Below are 15419 nucleotides of genomic sequence, written 5' to 3'. Positions count from 1 at the left end.
GTTTGTATGTGTTGGATCGCTGCAGTATGCATAGACAGATACTGTTTTTTAAAATTCCATTTAGTTGTAATCAAGACTTTCTAAATTGTAACTCTGGCTATATACTTGCTGCTTTCTGTGTGCACCTGAATTGATAAAAGGATGAAACATACTTTTGAACTGATTATTTGCTGCTGATGATTTTTTTATTTGTTTGACCCATTATGTATTAAAAATTGGCCAAAGTTCAAGACTGATTCCACTTTTGCCTGCTAATATTAAAAATTGTCAATTTGTTCATTTTTTTCCCCATTGCACATTTGTATTCCTGTGGTCTGAGTGTACCTTTACTATGCAAAAGGAGACAGATTGAAATATAACATTGGGTGACCATTCCATTCAAATTTCCATTTAAAATGGGAAAAATTCATGGAAATTTACTTGTTTGCTTTTTTGCTAGTTTTTTCCACCTGGATAGGGATCAGGACTGGAAGATTTTAGCCCAGGTGCCTGAGCTGACTTCATTCACGTCCCTTCCGCCCCTTTCCAACATGCAACTTGGAGGTCGTTTATCGTACCTTCTACTGTAATCTTGGATGAAATCCATCAACACAGACCAGGAACCTTTGCTTGTTAGGCCATCTAAGGGGCCTGTTGTTTCTTTACCAATGCTGCAGTTTTTTTTAAAATCTAGTAGGTAGTGTTTATTTTTAGGGAATCACGGTCCCTAGTGTATCTAATCTAATTGTTGGGTCATTTAAGGGGATAAATTAAGGGTAATTCATGGCAGGGCAGCTCGGCACGTGGCGTGCTCCTCCTGTGCAATGTGGGAAGTCGGTGACACTTCCAGTGTCCAGGGCGAACACGTGTGCAGGAAGTGTCTCCACCTGCAGCTACTTGAAATCCACGTTTTGGATCCGGAGTGGCGGCTGAAGACACTGGAGCATCCGCGAGGCTGAGATCATCGTGGCTAGCACGTACAGGAACATGGTCACACTGCAGGTGAAGATTGCTGAGGCAGAAAGGGAATGGGTAACCGCCAGGCAGGTACTGCGGGAGTCCTGTGGGTCCATCTCCCTTTCTAACAGATTTTCCACTTTGGATACTGTTGGGGGAGATGGCTCTTGCTGCATTCTCCTGAGAAGCTAAGTCTCTGGCACCATGGGTGGCTCAGCTGCATAGGAGGGGAGGAAAAGGAGTGGAAGGTCTATAGTGATAGAATTCCTATCGTAAGGGGTACAGATAGGCGTTTCTGTGGCTGTAAATGTGACTCCAGGATGGTATGTTGCCTCCCTGGTGTTAGGGTCAAGGATGTCATGGAGCGGCTGCAGGACATTCTGAAGGGGGAGGGTGAGCAGTCAGAGGTCGTGGTACACATTGGTACCAACACTATAGGTAGAAAGAGGGATGAGGTCCTGCAACAAGAATTTAGGGAGCTAGGTAGCAGATTAAAAAGCAGGACCTCAAAGGCTGTAATCACTGGATTGCTCCCGGTGCCACGTGCTAGTGACTAGGAGGATAGAGCAGATGAATATGTGGCTGAGGAGATGGTGCAGGAGGGAGGGCTTTAGTTTCCTGGATCACTGGGTCTGTTTCTGGAAAAGGTGGGGACCTGTGCAAGTTGGACGGGTTGCACCTGAACCGGAACGAAACCAACAAAAAGGGCGGCGCAGTGGTTAGCACCGCAGCCTCACAGCTCCAGCGACCCGGGTTCAATTCTGGGTACTGCCTGAGTGGAGTTTGCAAGTTCTCCGTGTCTGCGTGGGTTTCCTCCGGGTGCTCCAGTTTCTTCCCACATGCCAAAGACTTGCAGGTTGATGGGTAAATTGGCCATTATAAATTGCCCCTAGTATAGGTAGGTGGTAGGGAAATATAGGGACAGGTGGGGATGTGGTAGGAATATGGAATTAGTGTAGGATTAGTATAAATGGGTGGTTGATGGTTGGCACAGACTCGGTGGGCCGAAGTGCCTGTTTCAGTGCTGTATCTCTAAACTAAACATCCTTGCTGGGAGGTTTGCTAGTGCTGTTGCGGGGGCTTTAAACTAGGGCAGGGGGATGGGATACAGAGTGGCGGTACTGTAAGGGGTGATGCACAGTCAAATATAGAAAAGAAACAGTCAGTCTGGAAGACAGAGCAAATATAGACCTTTTAAGGCACAATTGAAAAATGCAAGGCTGGATTGCATCTATTTTAATGCAAGGAGTCTTGCAAGTAAGGCAGATGAATTGAGGGCATTGATTAGCACATGGGATTATAATTTAATTGCTATTACAGAGACATGGTTGAGGGAGGGGCAGGACTGGCAGCTCAATATTCCAGGGTATAGAATCTTCAGGCGTGACAGGGGAGGGGGTAAAAGAGGAGGTGGCATTGCACTGTTGATCAAGGAGTCAATTACTGCAGTAAGGAAGGATGATATCTTGGAAGGTTCCTCAAATGAGGCCATATGGGTAGAACTTAAAAACAAAAAGGAGACAATCACTTGGCTGGGAGTGTACCACAGGCTGCCAAACAGTCAGGGAGAGATAGAGGAGCAGATATGTAGGCAAATCTGAGATGTAAAAGTAATAGGGGATTTCAACTTCCCCAATATCAACTGGGATAGTCTTCGTGCAAAAGGCTTAAGGGGGGTGGAATTCTTAAAATGCATACAGGAGAGCTTTTTGAGCCTGTACGTGGATAGTCTGACAAGAGAAGGGGCAGTACTGGATCTACTCCTAGGGAATGAAGCTGGACAAATGGTAGAAGTGTCAATGGGGGAGCATTTCGGGGATAGTTACCATAACTCTGAAGATTTAAGGTAGTTATGGAAAAGGACAAAGACAGACCAGAAATAAAGGTACTGAATTGGGGGAAGGCCGATTTCAGTATGTTGACACAGGATCTGGCCAAAGTTGACTGGGAGCAGCTACTTGTAGGAAAGTCGAAATTAGACCAGTGGGAGTCATTCAAAGCAGAAATAGTGAGGTTTCAGAGCCAATGTGTACCCGCTATGGTGAAGGGTAGGACCACCAAGTCCAGGGAACCCTGTATGTGAAGGGATGTAGAGGATTGGGTCAGGGGAAAAAAAAGGAGGCTTATGGCAGATTCGGAGCGCTGAAAACAGCGGAGGCCCCAGAGGAGTACAGAAAGTGTAGGGGGGGGTACTTAAAAGAAATAATTAGGAGAGCAAAGAGGGGACATGAAAAAACACTGGCAGGTGAGATAAAGGAAAATCCTACGGTGTTTTATAAGTATATTAAGGGCAAAAGGATAACCAGGAAAAGAGTAGGGTCCAAAGTGGCAATGTGTGTGTGGAGCCGGAGGACATGGGAGAGGTTTTAAATGATTTACTCTTCATCTGTGTTCACTATGGAGAAGGATGATGTAGGTGGAGAGATCGGGGAGGAGGATTGTGATATACTTGAACATATTAACATTGAAAGGGAGGAAGTATTAGCTGTTTTAGCGGGCTTAAAAGTGGATAGATCCCCAGGCCCAGATGAGATGTATCCCAGGCTGTTATGTGAGGCAAGGGAGGAGATAGCAAGGGCTCTGACACAAATTTTCAAATCCTCTCTGGCCACAGGAGAGGTACCAGAGGACTGGAGGACAGCGAATGTGGTACCATTATTCAAGAAGGGTAGCAAGGGTAAACCAGGTAATTACAGGCCAGTGAGTCTAACATCAGTGGTTGGGAAAATATTGGAAACATTTCTGAGGGACAGGATTAATCTCCAGTTGGAGAGGCAGGGATTGATCAGGGATAGTCAGCATGGCTTTGTCAGGGGGCGATCGTGTCTAACTAACTTGATTGAATTTTTTGAGGAGGTGACTAGATGTGTAGATGAGGGTAAAGCAGTTGATGTAGTTTACATGGACTTCAGTAAGGCTTTTGATGAGGTCCCGCATGGGAGATTGGTTAAGAAGGTAAGAGCCCATGGGATCCAGGGCAATTTGGCAAATTGGATCCAAAATTGGCTTCGTGGCAGGAGGCAGAGGGTGATGGTGTGGGTTGTTTCTGCTAGTGGAAGCCTGTGACCAGTGGCAGGGATCGGTGATGGGACCCTTACTGCTTGTAGTGTACATCAATGATTTGGACATGAGCATAGGTATGATCAGTAAGTTTGCAGATGACATGAAAATTGGTGGTGTCGTAAATAGGAGGAAAGCCTTAGATTACAGGACAATATGGATGGGCTGGTAAGCTGGGCAGAGCAGTGGCAAATGGAATTTAATCCTGACAAGTGTGAGGTAATGCATTTCGGGAGGATGAATAAGGCAAGGGAATATACAATGAATGGTTGGACCCTAAGAAGTACAGAAGGACCTTGGTGTACTTGTCCATAGATCACTGAAGGCAGCAGCACATGTAGAGAAGGTGGTTAGGAAGGCATATGGGATACTTGCCTTTATTAGCCGAGGCATAGAATGTAAGAGCAGGGAGGGTATGGTGGAGCTGTATAAAATGCTGGTTAGGCCACAGCTGGAGTACTGTGTACAGTTCTGGGCACCACACTATAGGAAGGATGTGATTGCACTGGAGAGGGTCCAGAGGAGATTCACTAGGGTGTTGCCTGGGCTGGAACATTTCAGCTATGAAGAGAGACTGAAAAGGCTAGGGTTGTTTTCCTTAGAGCAGAGAAGGCTGAGGGGGGACATGATTGAGGTATACAAAATTATGAGGGGCTTTGATAGATTAGATAGGAAGAAACATTTTCCTTTAGTGGAGGGGTCAGTAACCAGGGGGCATAGATTTAAGGTAAGCGGCAGGAGGTTTAGAGGGGATTTGAGGAAAATTGTTTTTACCCAGAGGGTGGCTGGAATGTGGAACGCACTGCCTGAAGAGGTGGTCGAGGCAGGAACCCTCCGTGGCGCAGTGGTTAGCACCGCAGCCTCACAGCTCCAGGGACCCAGGTTGAATTCTGGGTACTGCCTGTGCGGAGTTTGCAAGTTCTCCCTATGACCGCGTGGGTTTTCGCCGGGTGCTCCAGTTTCCTCCCACCACCAAAGACTTGCAGGTGATAGGTAAATTGGCCATTGTAAATTGCCTAGTGTCAGTAGGTGGTAGGGAATATGGGATTACTGTAGGGTTAGTATAAATGGGTGGTTCTTGGTCGGCACAGACCCGGTGGGCCGAAGGGCCTGTTTCAGTGCTGTATCTCTAAAATTAAAAAAAAAAATACATGAGTGCTTGAAACACTATAGCATACAAGACTATGGGCCAAAAGCTGGAAAATGGGATTAGAATAGATTGGTTCTTGTTGGCTGGCACAGACAGGATGGGCTGAAGGGCCTGTTTCTGTGCTGTATGACTCTGAATCTGAGTAGAATAGGGGCTGTGTAAAACTGCTTGTTCTTCGGACGATGTAATTTTTTTTTGGCTCGTGACTTTTTTTAAACAAGACTTTCTTATATGTACTAGTGCTGCTTTAATGTTTGAACTATTGTTTTTCCACCAGGCTGAAAATATTTACAATGATGAAGATCCTGAGGGAGCTCCTGATCCGGAAGGTCAAGGCTCATAGTCTGCTCTTGTCTCAATCGTACTACTTCTACACAGACATGATATTCTGCTAATGCTGTTTTGGGAGAGCTGGTTGGTGTATAATCACCTTCTCCAAATGCGGGTGTTTGGATAAAATGTATGTCCTCCAGTAAGGACGTAAAGTTTTTAAGGATTGCCTCTACCCTCACAAGCCCAGTGTCCCATTTTGTGCCCATCACAGTAATGTGCTGACATGTCTGCATTTCTATTTGGCTAATAGAAAGTAAAGCAGCTTGTTGTCTGTTGTGTACAGTACATATTTAAAGGCTTACTCCTGACTATCAGAATGCTGCAGTGTGTTGTGCTCATTTGTTTTTTTTTGAGATACAAGTCAGTTAAACCAATTGAATATTCTCTATGAGAGGGTCTTACTAAAAATAAAGTGCATCAGTCCCAATAAAATGGATGTTTTTCTACACAAAATATTAAATGTGGATTTCTTTACCTGTCTTTTATTAAATTGCCTTGATGTAGTAATTCATTACAAATAAAGATACTATGGTAAAATGGGGTTTGAATTTTACATCAGGTGGAGTAAAATGCTCTGTCACTTTTTGTCTTGGGTCGGGGGCGGTGTTACCTATAGTGTGAAATTCCTTAACTAAAAACAAATGTCTTGTTTTTTCACTGTATAGCAGTGACCTGCCAGTGAAAACCATTTGGCTAGGATGATAAAAGCAAGTAAAATCATGATCCAATTTATTGTTGAGGAATTTTAAGAACCTGCATAAGGGAAGGCCATACAGCCCCTCAAGCCTGCTCTGCTATTCAGTATGATCATAGTGTACCTCCCTGTCAGCTTCCCATATTGTTTGATTCCATGAGAGATCAAAAATCTGTATCTCGGCCTCTAATATACTCTGAGCATCCACAGCTTGTGGGGTAAAGAATTCCAAATACCCTCAGTGAAGAAGCTCCTTTATTCAGTTTTCAATTAGCCAGAGACTACCCCTTAGTTCTAGACTCTTTAGCTAGGGGAAACAACCTCAACATCTACCTTGTTGAACCCTCAGAATTTTATATTTCAATGTGATCAGCTTGCATTCTTCTAAACTCCATAAAGTATAGGCCTACACTACTCAACCTCTCATCTTCAGGCAACCCTCTCATCACAAGGATCAATCTAGTGAACCTTTACTGCATCCCTCCAAGGTAAGTATATCTTTCCTTAGACGAGAAGGCCAAAATTCTGCATTGTTCTCCAGGTGTGGTCTCTGCAAAGCCCTGTACAATTACAGCAAGACTTCTTTACTCTTAAACTCCAACCTCCTTGCAATAAAGGCCAACTTGCCATTTGCCTTAATTGTTTGCTGTACCTATCATGCTGTCTTTGTTGTACAAGGGCACCCAAATCTCTGTACACCAACATTTAAGTGTCTCATTATTTTTTTAAAAATCTATTTTTCCGACCAAAGTGAATAACCTCATGTTCCCTATTATACTCCATCTTATTACCCACTCACTTAACCTGTCTATAGTCGCTTTGCAGTCTCTTTTAGAACCCGAGGATGTAGGCCTTCCAAATCCAGGGAATCTTGGTGTATTTCAGTCAGTCATAATTGCACAGAAAGAGCAATCCAGTCAGTCCCATTCCCCACTTAGCCCTGCAAGCTTTATATTCGCTGAAGTTCCCAATTTCTTTTTGAAAACACTGATCATCTCACACTTCTACAACCCTCGTAGGCAGCAAGTTCCAGGTCATTGCTACTCACTGCGTTTATAAAAAAAAAAAAATTCTTCCTCACATTGCTCTGCATCTCTCTTAAACCTTAAATCTGTGTTCCCTAGTCTTTGTGCCATCAGCTAATGGGAACAGCTTTTTTTTGTCTACCTCATCTAAACCTGTACACCTCTAACTAATCTCCCCTCAATCTTCTTTGCTCCAAGGAGAACAACCTGAGCTTCTCAAACCTAATCTTGTAGCTAAAATCCTTCATCCTTGTCACCATTCTGATAAATGTTCTCTGCAGCCTCTCGAGGACCCGCCTCTTTCCTAAAGTGTGGTAACTAGAACTGGATGCAGTATTCAAGTTCTGGTCCAACCTGAGCTTTATGCAGGTTCGGTATGTACTCAATACTTCTACTTATGAAGCCCAAGATCCCATATGCTTTGCCAACTGCTCTCTTAATATGCACATGAATCCTCAGGTCCCTCTGTCCCTGTACACTCTTTAGAACTGTGCCATTAAGTCTATAGTGTCTCTCCCTATCCCTTCTCCCAAAATATATCACCTCACACTTCTCTATTAAATACCATTTGCTACTTGTCTGCCAAATTTTGCTAGCCTATGTCCTCAATTTGATAACAAACTTTGTTTGGATACTGGAATAAAGTGAAATTTCAAAGAGGAAAATAAGATGGACATAACATAAAAGGGAACCCAAAAATCATCATTGGTATATAAATAATAAATGGATAGTAAGAGGTAGGGTGGGCCTATTTGGGACAAAGAAGGTGATATATGCTTAGAGGTGCAGGGCAAGGCTAGAATACTTAATGAGTACATTGTATCAGTGTTTACTAAGGAAGAGCATGCTGACAAAATACTGGGAGAAGCAGAGATGGTAGAGGTAATGGAAAGGCTCACTCTGCTTAGAGTGAATAAGTTGCCTGGTCTGGATGGCTTGTATTCTGGGTTGCTAAGGGATGTGCGGATGGAGATAGCAGAAGGACTTGCCATAATCTTCCAAACCTCCCTAAATACGAGGGAGGTGCCAGAGGATTGCAAAGTGGCAAATCTGACCCCCTTATTCAAAGAGTGCAAGAACATTCCTAGTAACTACAGCCCGGTCAGTTTAGCATCAGTGATGTGTAAGGTTTTAGAAAACATACTCCAGGAAAGAATTAACATGCACTTGGAGATGTTTGTGTCAATTAATTGAGAGCCAACACCGATTTGTAAGAGGTGTAGATAGTGTTTGACTAATCTAATTGATTTTTTTGATGCTTTTGACCGAGCTTTTGATTATCTGACTTAATATCTCCTTTTGTGGCTCTGTCCTGTTTTGTTTTGATTTATAATGCTCCTGTAAAGTGCCTTGGGACATTTTATTACGTTAAAGACACTAAATATAAGCTGTAGTTAAATATGACATACTCTTGTGACTGGATTCTAAGCAAGTACCTTTCTCACTTTAATAGGAAAAATGAATGTGATTACTGTTATTTAAAGAACAGTCTTGAAATGATCTGATTCATTTTGGATTCTTCAAATCTAACTTGTTTGAAGATTCAATAAGATTTCCGTATGCTGTTAACCTTTCCCTGCAAAGAAAAATACATTGTCAAGAAACTTTTCAAATGGAAAGTAGAATTGAAGTGCCTTCAGTAGAAACATATTGGACTGAGTTTTATGGGCCCTTGGGAGACAGGACAGGAGGTGGAGGCCCCCCCCCCCCCCCCCCCACAAAATAGCGAGGGAAGGCGATGGGTGGAGTGCCTATTGCCTTCCCAGCGCCATGCGATTTTTGTCAGGGGTGAGAAAGGCCGACGAAAGGCCTTCTCATCCAGAGGTCAATTGAGGCCCTTAAGGTAGGGAGCCCTGTCGTGTCAGGAGGCCATTCAGTAAAACAAGGCTTTGGGGCGGGGGCTCCTCTGTGGGCATTCTGGCTCCTCTGCTAACAACCTTCCCCCCCGCCTTCAACGACCAGCTTCCCCACCCCCCTTCGCTGGGGTCTGCAGGACTATCCCTGGCAACCTCGCCACACTTACTTTGGGTCCAGTACTGGTCCTGGGCCTCTTGTAGCATTGGAAGTGACCACCACTCCTGGTGGCGCTACTGATACTACTGAGCTGCTGGCCCGCTGATGGATGGACAGCTCTTGCAGGTAGGATCCATGTCCTTAAAGGGACGGGGACCCTGGTGCCATGCAGTTAATTTCCCGAGTGTTGTTAAATAGAGCCAGGGGAAGTCTCCAAAGGGCTGAGGTGGAGTTCCCCTTGCCTTTTGGGCCCAGCATTGAGACCCCTGCTGGCTCCATAAAATCCACCCTGTTTCTTTCCTCCCTTGCCCCTCCCCAAAAAAAGTGTAGGAGAATGAGATTACAATGGAGTTCACTGAATAACAACAGAGCCCTGGTTGACCTTCCTCCCTCTCCAACTGTAGTGCCTCCATCGCTGCTATTGATGAGTATAGCCAATTGAAAAAAAATTAAATCTGGTAGGTCACAATCCGGGAACTACTGGGAAGTCCTGATTGTGTGTTTTTGCATCACAGCTGAGTTCATGTTTTTCTCCAACATCCGCAGATGCAGACTTTCCAGTGGAAGATGGTGGTGTAGTGATAATATCGCTGCAGTAGTAATCCATGTTCATGACCTGAGGACATGGTTTCAAATCGTCTCACAGCTTCTGGTGGAATTTAAATGTAATTAATAAAAAATCTGGAATTTAGAGCTGGTCTCAGTGATGGTGCCATGAAACTATCATTGATTTCATAAAAACCCATCTGGTTCACTAATGTCCTTCAGGGAAGGAAATCTGCTGTCCTTAATCACTAGAGAGTGATCAGGACTGACCCCCTCAGCTGTCCCTCTAAATCTGGAAACAGGGTGTCTGCAAAGCGCAGGGACAAACTGCAGTCTCCCTATGGAAATCAGTAGTCTGCATTGAATCTGGGGCTTTTCTGTTTTCTGTTCTGCATGCTTCAGTTCTATTTTGGGCTGTGCCTTTACTAACAACTTTTTGCTGTGTTCCAATAAACAGTTTCTCATAAGTTAAAGTTAGAAATGTCATAAACAAATCCTCTTCTGTTCGAAGTAAGGTAATGTCTTTATTTTGTAAATAGAGCAAACACATTTTGAAAGTTGTGAACCTAATTTGAACAAATCAGCCAAGGAATTAATAGTTGGGATGACCAAATGCCATTATTTAATTGCTTAGAATTTCACCGATAATATTGTTGCTGAGTGTCACTCTTTGTGAGAAAGGAAAGGTATTGTATTTTTTTTTTACCTGATGCACATGTTTGATATAGCACTGCAGTGATCATACTGTTGTAGTTTTGAGAACCACCCACCATATAAAATCTTTCACCTGGATGGTAAAGACCTTTCAAAACTCTTGAGCAGACAGTGCTTTGGCATGTTTTTCAAACTGCTGCTACTTTTAAATAGAAATTTGGCACTTACTTGTAAATAGATAGTTCCTCAGATAGGCTGTCTTTCAAGTACTTGATGTCGTCGTTCTTTTTCTTCTGCAGTGCGAGCTCTGCTTTCAAGACACTGATTTTTTCTTCTAGCTCCTTTTTTTGTCCCTGTTAGATTTATAAATATCCATTGGAAAAGATACTTTTAAACATTTTTGCAACATATTAATACAGTAAAGGTTTGGAAATACAGAAGTTGGACCTTCATAGTAAAGGTGCATTTTTAAGAAAATTCCACTCTTTTAAATTAATAAAACAACTTGCATTTATATAGCAACTTCAATGTAGCAAAACAAGCCAGGCTACTTTGCAGTTGCAGGGGTGGAGAGGAATGTAACAGATGGTCAAAAGCAGAGATGGTGAGGTGATTTTGAGCAGGAAAATTGGGTCCGTTATTTCAGGACAAGCAGCTTTAAGAAGCGGGAAGGAGAAACATTCAACGAACCAGGAGATAGAAGAGAGAAGATAGTAAAAACAAAGTGCTGGAAATACTCAGCAGGTCTGGCATCATCTGTGGAGAGAGAAGCAGAGTTAATGTTTCAGGTCTGTGACCTTTCATCAGAACTGGCATTTTAAGCAAGTGAAGCAGTGGGGTGGGGGAGCAAAAGGGAAGTTGTGTGATAGGGTAGAGGGCAGGAGAGACTAAATAACAAAGATAGCATAGGACAAAGACAAAGGCTAATGTTGTGGTGAAAGAAAAAGCATTAGTACAGAGAGAGTATTAATGACAGAATAATGAACAGGTCTGTCCAAAAGCACAAACATGAAAAAGCAAGTTTAAGGCAGGCACATGGTTAAAAAGTAAAATAATAATAAAGGGCAGCCATGCTCTGAAATTATTGAACTCAGTGTTGAGTCCAGAAGGCTTTAAATTGCCTAATCGGAAAATGAGATGCTGTTCCACGAGCTTCCGTTGATGTTCACCAAAACACTGCAGCAGACTAAGGACAGAAAATGGTGTGAGAGGAGGGTGCTGACTTGAAATGGCAAGCAACTGGATGCTCGGGGTCATGCTTGCAGAGTGAGAGGAGGTGTTCTGCAAAGCGGTCACCCAGTCTGCGTTTGGTCTCCCCAACGTAGAGGAGACCACATTGTGAGCAGCGAATACAGTATACTACATTGAAAGCAGTACATGTAAATTGCTGCTTCATCTGAAAGGAGTGTTTGGGGCCCGGGATAGGGAGGAGAGAGGAGGTAAAACGGCAGGTATTACACCTGCGATCGCATGGGAAGGGGGGGCGAAGTGTCGGTAATAGAGGAGTGGACCAGCGTGAATAGAGGATTGTTGGTAGAGCTGCAGGAAATTACCAAAATCGGGAGGGCCAAGGCCATGGAGGTAGTTGAAGATGAGGACAAGAACTTTGAAGTCAACAACAGACTTTAGTAAACTTCCCATTAGTAATATTCCAAAGAGACTATTTAGCTCTGCCTAAGGTAGCTTCCTTCAACGTGGAGGTCTAAGGGATCCACAATAGACATGTTCCCACATGGTTTGCTAACCATAGGAGGAGGTTTTTGTGTTCCTACACTGCAGCACATGTGCCAGACATAGGGCCAAAGAATTGGACTTGAAGTCTGGAAACGGGCTGCCTGGTATTTTCCTGCAGGGCAGTAGTAGAGGCTTATGACACTGGAATGTAAAAATGGCAATGGTTGACCCCTCCACCATGACTCTATATGAACCTGTGTAAAATTGGTTTACTTTGAAAGGGACTCTCTGGGCCTCAGAAGTAAAGTTCTTGAAGCTGTAGTGTTGCTTTTTATTGCAAGCAGTATGCTTGCTATGTCCAGACTGGCCAAGAGATTGTGGGAAAATGGCGCACTGACACGGAACACAAAAGTCCGAGTGTATGTCAGAAATATGAGGATGACTAGGGGGACCATAGGTCCGGTCAAGGACAATAGCGGGAGACTGTGTGTTGAGCCGGAAGAGATAAGTGAGGTTTTGAATGAGTACTTCTCTTCGGTATTTACGAATGAGAAGGGGTGTATTACTGAAGAGGACGGTGTGAAACAGACTGGTAAGCTCGAGGAAGTGCTCGTTAGGAGGGAAGATGTGTTGGGGTTTTTGAATAACTTGAAGATAGACAAGTCTCCCGGGCCTGACGGGGTATATCCAAGGATGTTATGGGAAGCAAGGGATGAAATTGCAGAGCCGCTGGCAATGATCTTTTCATCTTCTCTGCTGACGGGGGTGGTACCAGGTGATTGGAGGGTGGCAAATGTTGTGCCCCTGTTCAAGAAAGGGAATAGGAACAACCCTGGGAATTACAGGCCAGTTAGTCTTACTTCGGTGGTAGGCAAGTTGATGGAAAAGGTGCTGAGGGATAGGATTTCTGAGCATCTGGAAAGACACTGCTTGATTCGGGACAGTCAGCACGGTTTTGTGAGGGGTAGGTCTTGCCTCACAAGCCTGATTGAATTCTTTGAGCAGGTGACCAAGCAAGTGGATGAGGGTAAACCAGTGGATGTGGTGTACATGGATTTTAGTAAGGCATTTGATAAGGTCCCCCATGGTAGACTTATGGAGAAAGTCAGGAGGCATGGGATAGTGGGGAATGTGGCCAGTTGGATTAAGAATTGGCTAACTGATAGAAGGCAGAGAGTGGTCTTAGATGGTAAATACTCAGCCTGGAGCCCAGTTACCAGTGGCGTGCCGCAGGGATCAGTTCTGGGTCCTCTCCTGTTTGTGATTTTTATTAACGACTTGGATGAGGAAGTCGAAGGGTGGGTCAGTAAATTTGCAGATGATACAAAGGTTGGTGGAGTTGTGGATACCGAGGAGGGCTATTGTCGTCTGCAAAGGGACTTGGATAGGTTGCAGTGCTGGGCTGAAAAGTGGCAGATGGAGTTTAACCCTGAAAAGTGTGAGGTCGTCCATTTTGGAAGGACAAACATGAATGCAAAATACTGGGTTAACGGTAGGGTTCTTGGGCATGTGGAGGAGCAGAGAGACCTTGGGGTCTATGTGCATAGATCGTTGAAAGTTGCAACTCAAGTGGATAGGGCTGTGAAGAAGGCATATGGGGTGTTAGCGTTCATTAGCAGAGGGATTGAATTTAAGAGCCGTGAGGTGATGATGCAGCTGTACAGGACCTTGGTAAGGCCTCATTTGGAGTACTGTGTGCAGTTCTGGTCGCCTCATTTTAGGAAGGATGTGGAAGCCTTGGAGAGGGTGCAGAGGAGATTTACCAGGATGTTGCCTGGAATGGAGAATAAGTCTTACGAGGAAAGGCTGAACATTCTAGGCCTCTTCTCATTAGAAAGGAGAAGGATGAGGGGTGACATGATAGAGGTTTATAAGATGATCAGGGGAATAGATAGGGTAGACAGTCAGAAACTTTTTCCCCGGGTGGAGCAAAGCGTTACAAGGGGTCATAAATTTAAGGTGAAGGGTGGGAGATATAAGGGGGATGTCAGGGGAAGGTTCTTTACCCAGAGAGTGGTCGAGGCATGGAATGCCTTGCCCGGGGAAGTTGTTGAGTCAGAAACTTTAGGGACTTTCAAAAGGCTTTTGGATAGGTATATGGATAAAGGAGAATGATGGGGTATAGATTAAATTGTCCTTGACAGAGGACAAAGGATCGGCACAACATTGTGGGCCGAAGGGCCTGTTCTGTGCTGTATGTTCTATGTTCTATGTTCTATGTTCTATGTATCAAGCCTGTATCCTCAGTACCGTGCTCTATGGCAGCGAGGCCTGGACAACGTATGCCAGCCAAAAGCGACGTCTCAATTCATTCCATCTTCGCTGCCCCCGGAGAATCCTTGACATCAGGTGGCAGGACCGTATCTCCAACACAGAAGTCCTGGAGGCGGCCAACATCCCCAGCTTATAAACACTACTGAGTCAGCGGCATTTAAGATGGCTTGGCCATGTGAGCCGCATGGAAGATGGCAGGATCTCCAAGGACACATTGTACAGCAAGCTCATCGCTGGTATCAGACCCACCGGCCGTCCATGTCTCTGCTTTAAAGACGTCTGCAAATGTGACATGAAGTCCTGTGATATTGATCACAAGTCATGGGAGTCAGTTGCCAGCGATCGCCAGAGCTGGCGGGCAGCCATAAAGGCGGGGCTAAAATGTGGCGAGTCGAAGAGACTTTGCAGTTGGAGGAAAAAAGAGAGAAGCACAAGGGGAGAGCCAACTGTGTAACAGCCCCGACAACCAATTTTATCTGTAGCACCTGTGGAAGAGTCTGTCACTCTAGAATTGGCCTTTATAGCCACTCCAGGTACTGCTTCACAAACCACTGACCACCTCGAGGCACTTACCCATTGTCGCCTGAGAGAAGGAGGCCAAAGAGAAGAGAGAGAGTAGGGAGGCAGCATAATTTGGGTTAGTTTTTGCTACTTTTTTATTAGTTTTGTGGGATCTGTTCATCGCTGGCAAGGCCAGCATTTATTGCCCATCCCTAACTGTCCTTGAACTGAAGGCACAAGACAGGGGTGTGTTGGAATACTCTCCACTTGCTTGGATGGCTGCAGCTCCAACAACATTGAAGAAGCTCGACAACATCCAGGACAAAGCAGCCTGCTTGATTGGCACCCCATCCATCACTTTCAACATTCATTCCCTCCACCACCGACACACAGTGACAACAGTGTGTACCGAGTATGACATCAAGGAGCCCTAGCAAAACTAAGGTCAATAGGATCAGGGGGGAAACCCTCCGCTGGCTGGAGTTATACCTAGTGCAAAGGAAGATGGTTGTGGTTGTTGGAGGTCAATCATCTGAGCTCTAGGACATCACTGCAGGAG

The 15419-nt window shown here is 44.6% G+C and overlaps 2 protein-coding genes across 5 annotated transcripts in view; one reads left to right on the top strand and one right to left on the bottom strand.

Moving 5' to 3' along the window:
- The window catches only part of rbbp4 (retinoblastoma binding protein 4), a 77418-nt gene extending 71402 nt beyond the window's left edge, over positions 1 to 6016 (top strand). For all 4 annotated transcript variants that reach the window (XM_068011800.1, XM_068011802.1, XM_068011803.1 and 1 more), the window contains one exon: positions 5424 to 6016. In XM_068011800.1, the coding sequence (XP_067867901.1) occupies positions 5424 to 5489 (66 nt within the window). In that variant the 3' untranslated portion in view covers positions 5490 to 6016. The remainder of the gene's footprint in view (positions 1 to 5423) is intronic.
- Positions 6017 to 8704: 2688 nt separating this feature from the next.
- Positions 8705 to 15419, bottom strand: part of sync (syncoilin, intermediate filament protein) — a 37567-nt gene continuing 30852 nt past the window's right edge. The window contains exons 3-4 of the mRNA XM_068011066.1: positions 10640 to 10764; positions 8705 to 8774 (exon numbers count right to left, since the gene is read on the bottom strand). Coding sequence (XP_067867167.1) covers positions 8705 to 8774; positions 10640 to 10764 — 195 coding nt within the window. The remainder of the gene's footprint in view (positions 8775 to 10639; positions 10765 to 15419) is intronic.

Source organism: Heterodontus francisci, chromosome 31 (assembly GCF_036365525.1).
Source record: "Heterodontus francisci isolate sHetFra1 chromosome 31, sHetFra1.hap1, whole genome shotgun sequence".
Taxonomy (NCBI): domain Eukaryota; kingdom Metazoa; phylum Chordata; class Chondrichthyes; order Heterodontiformes; family Heterodontidae; genus Heterodontus; species Heterodontus francisci.
This window is presented reverse-complemented; position numbering and strand designations above follow the sequence as displayed.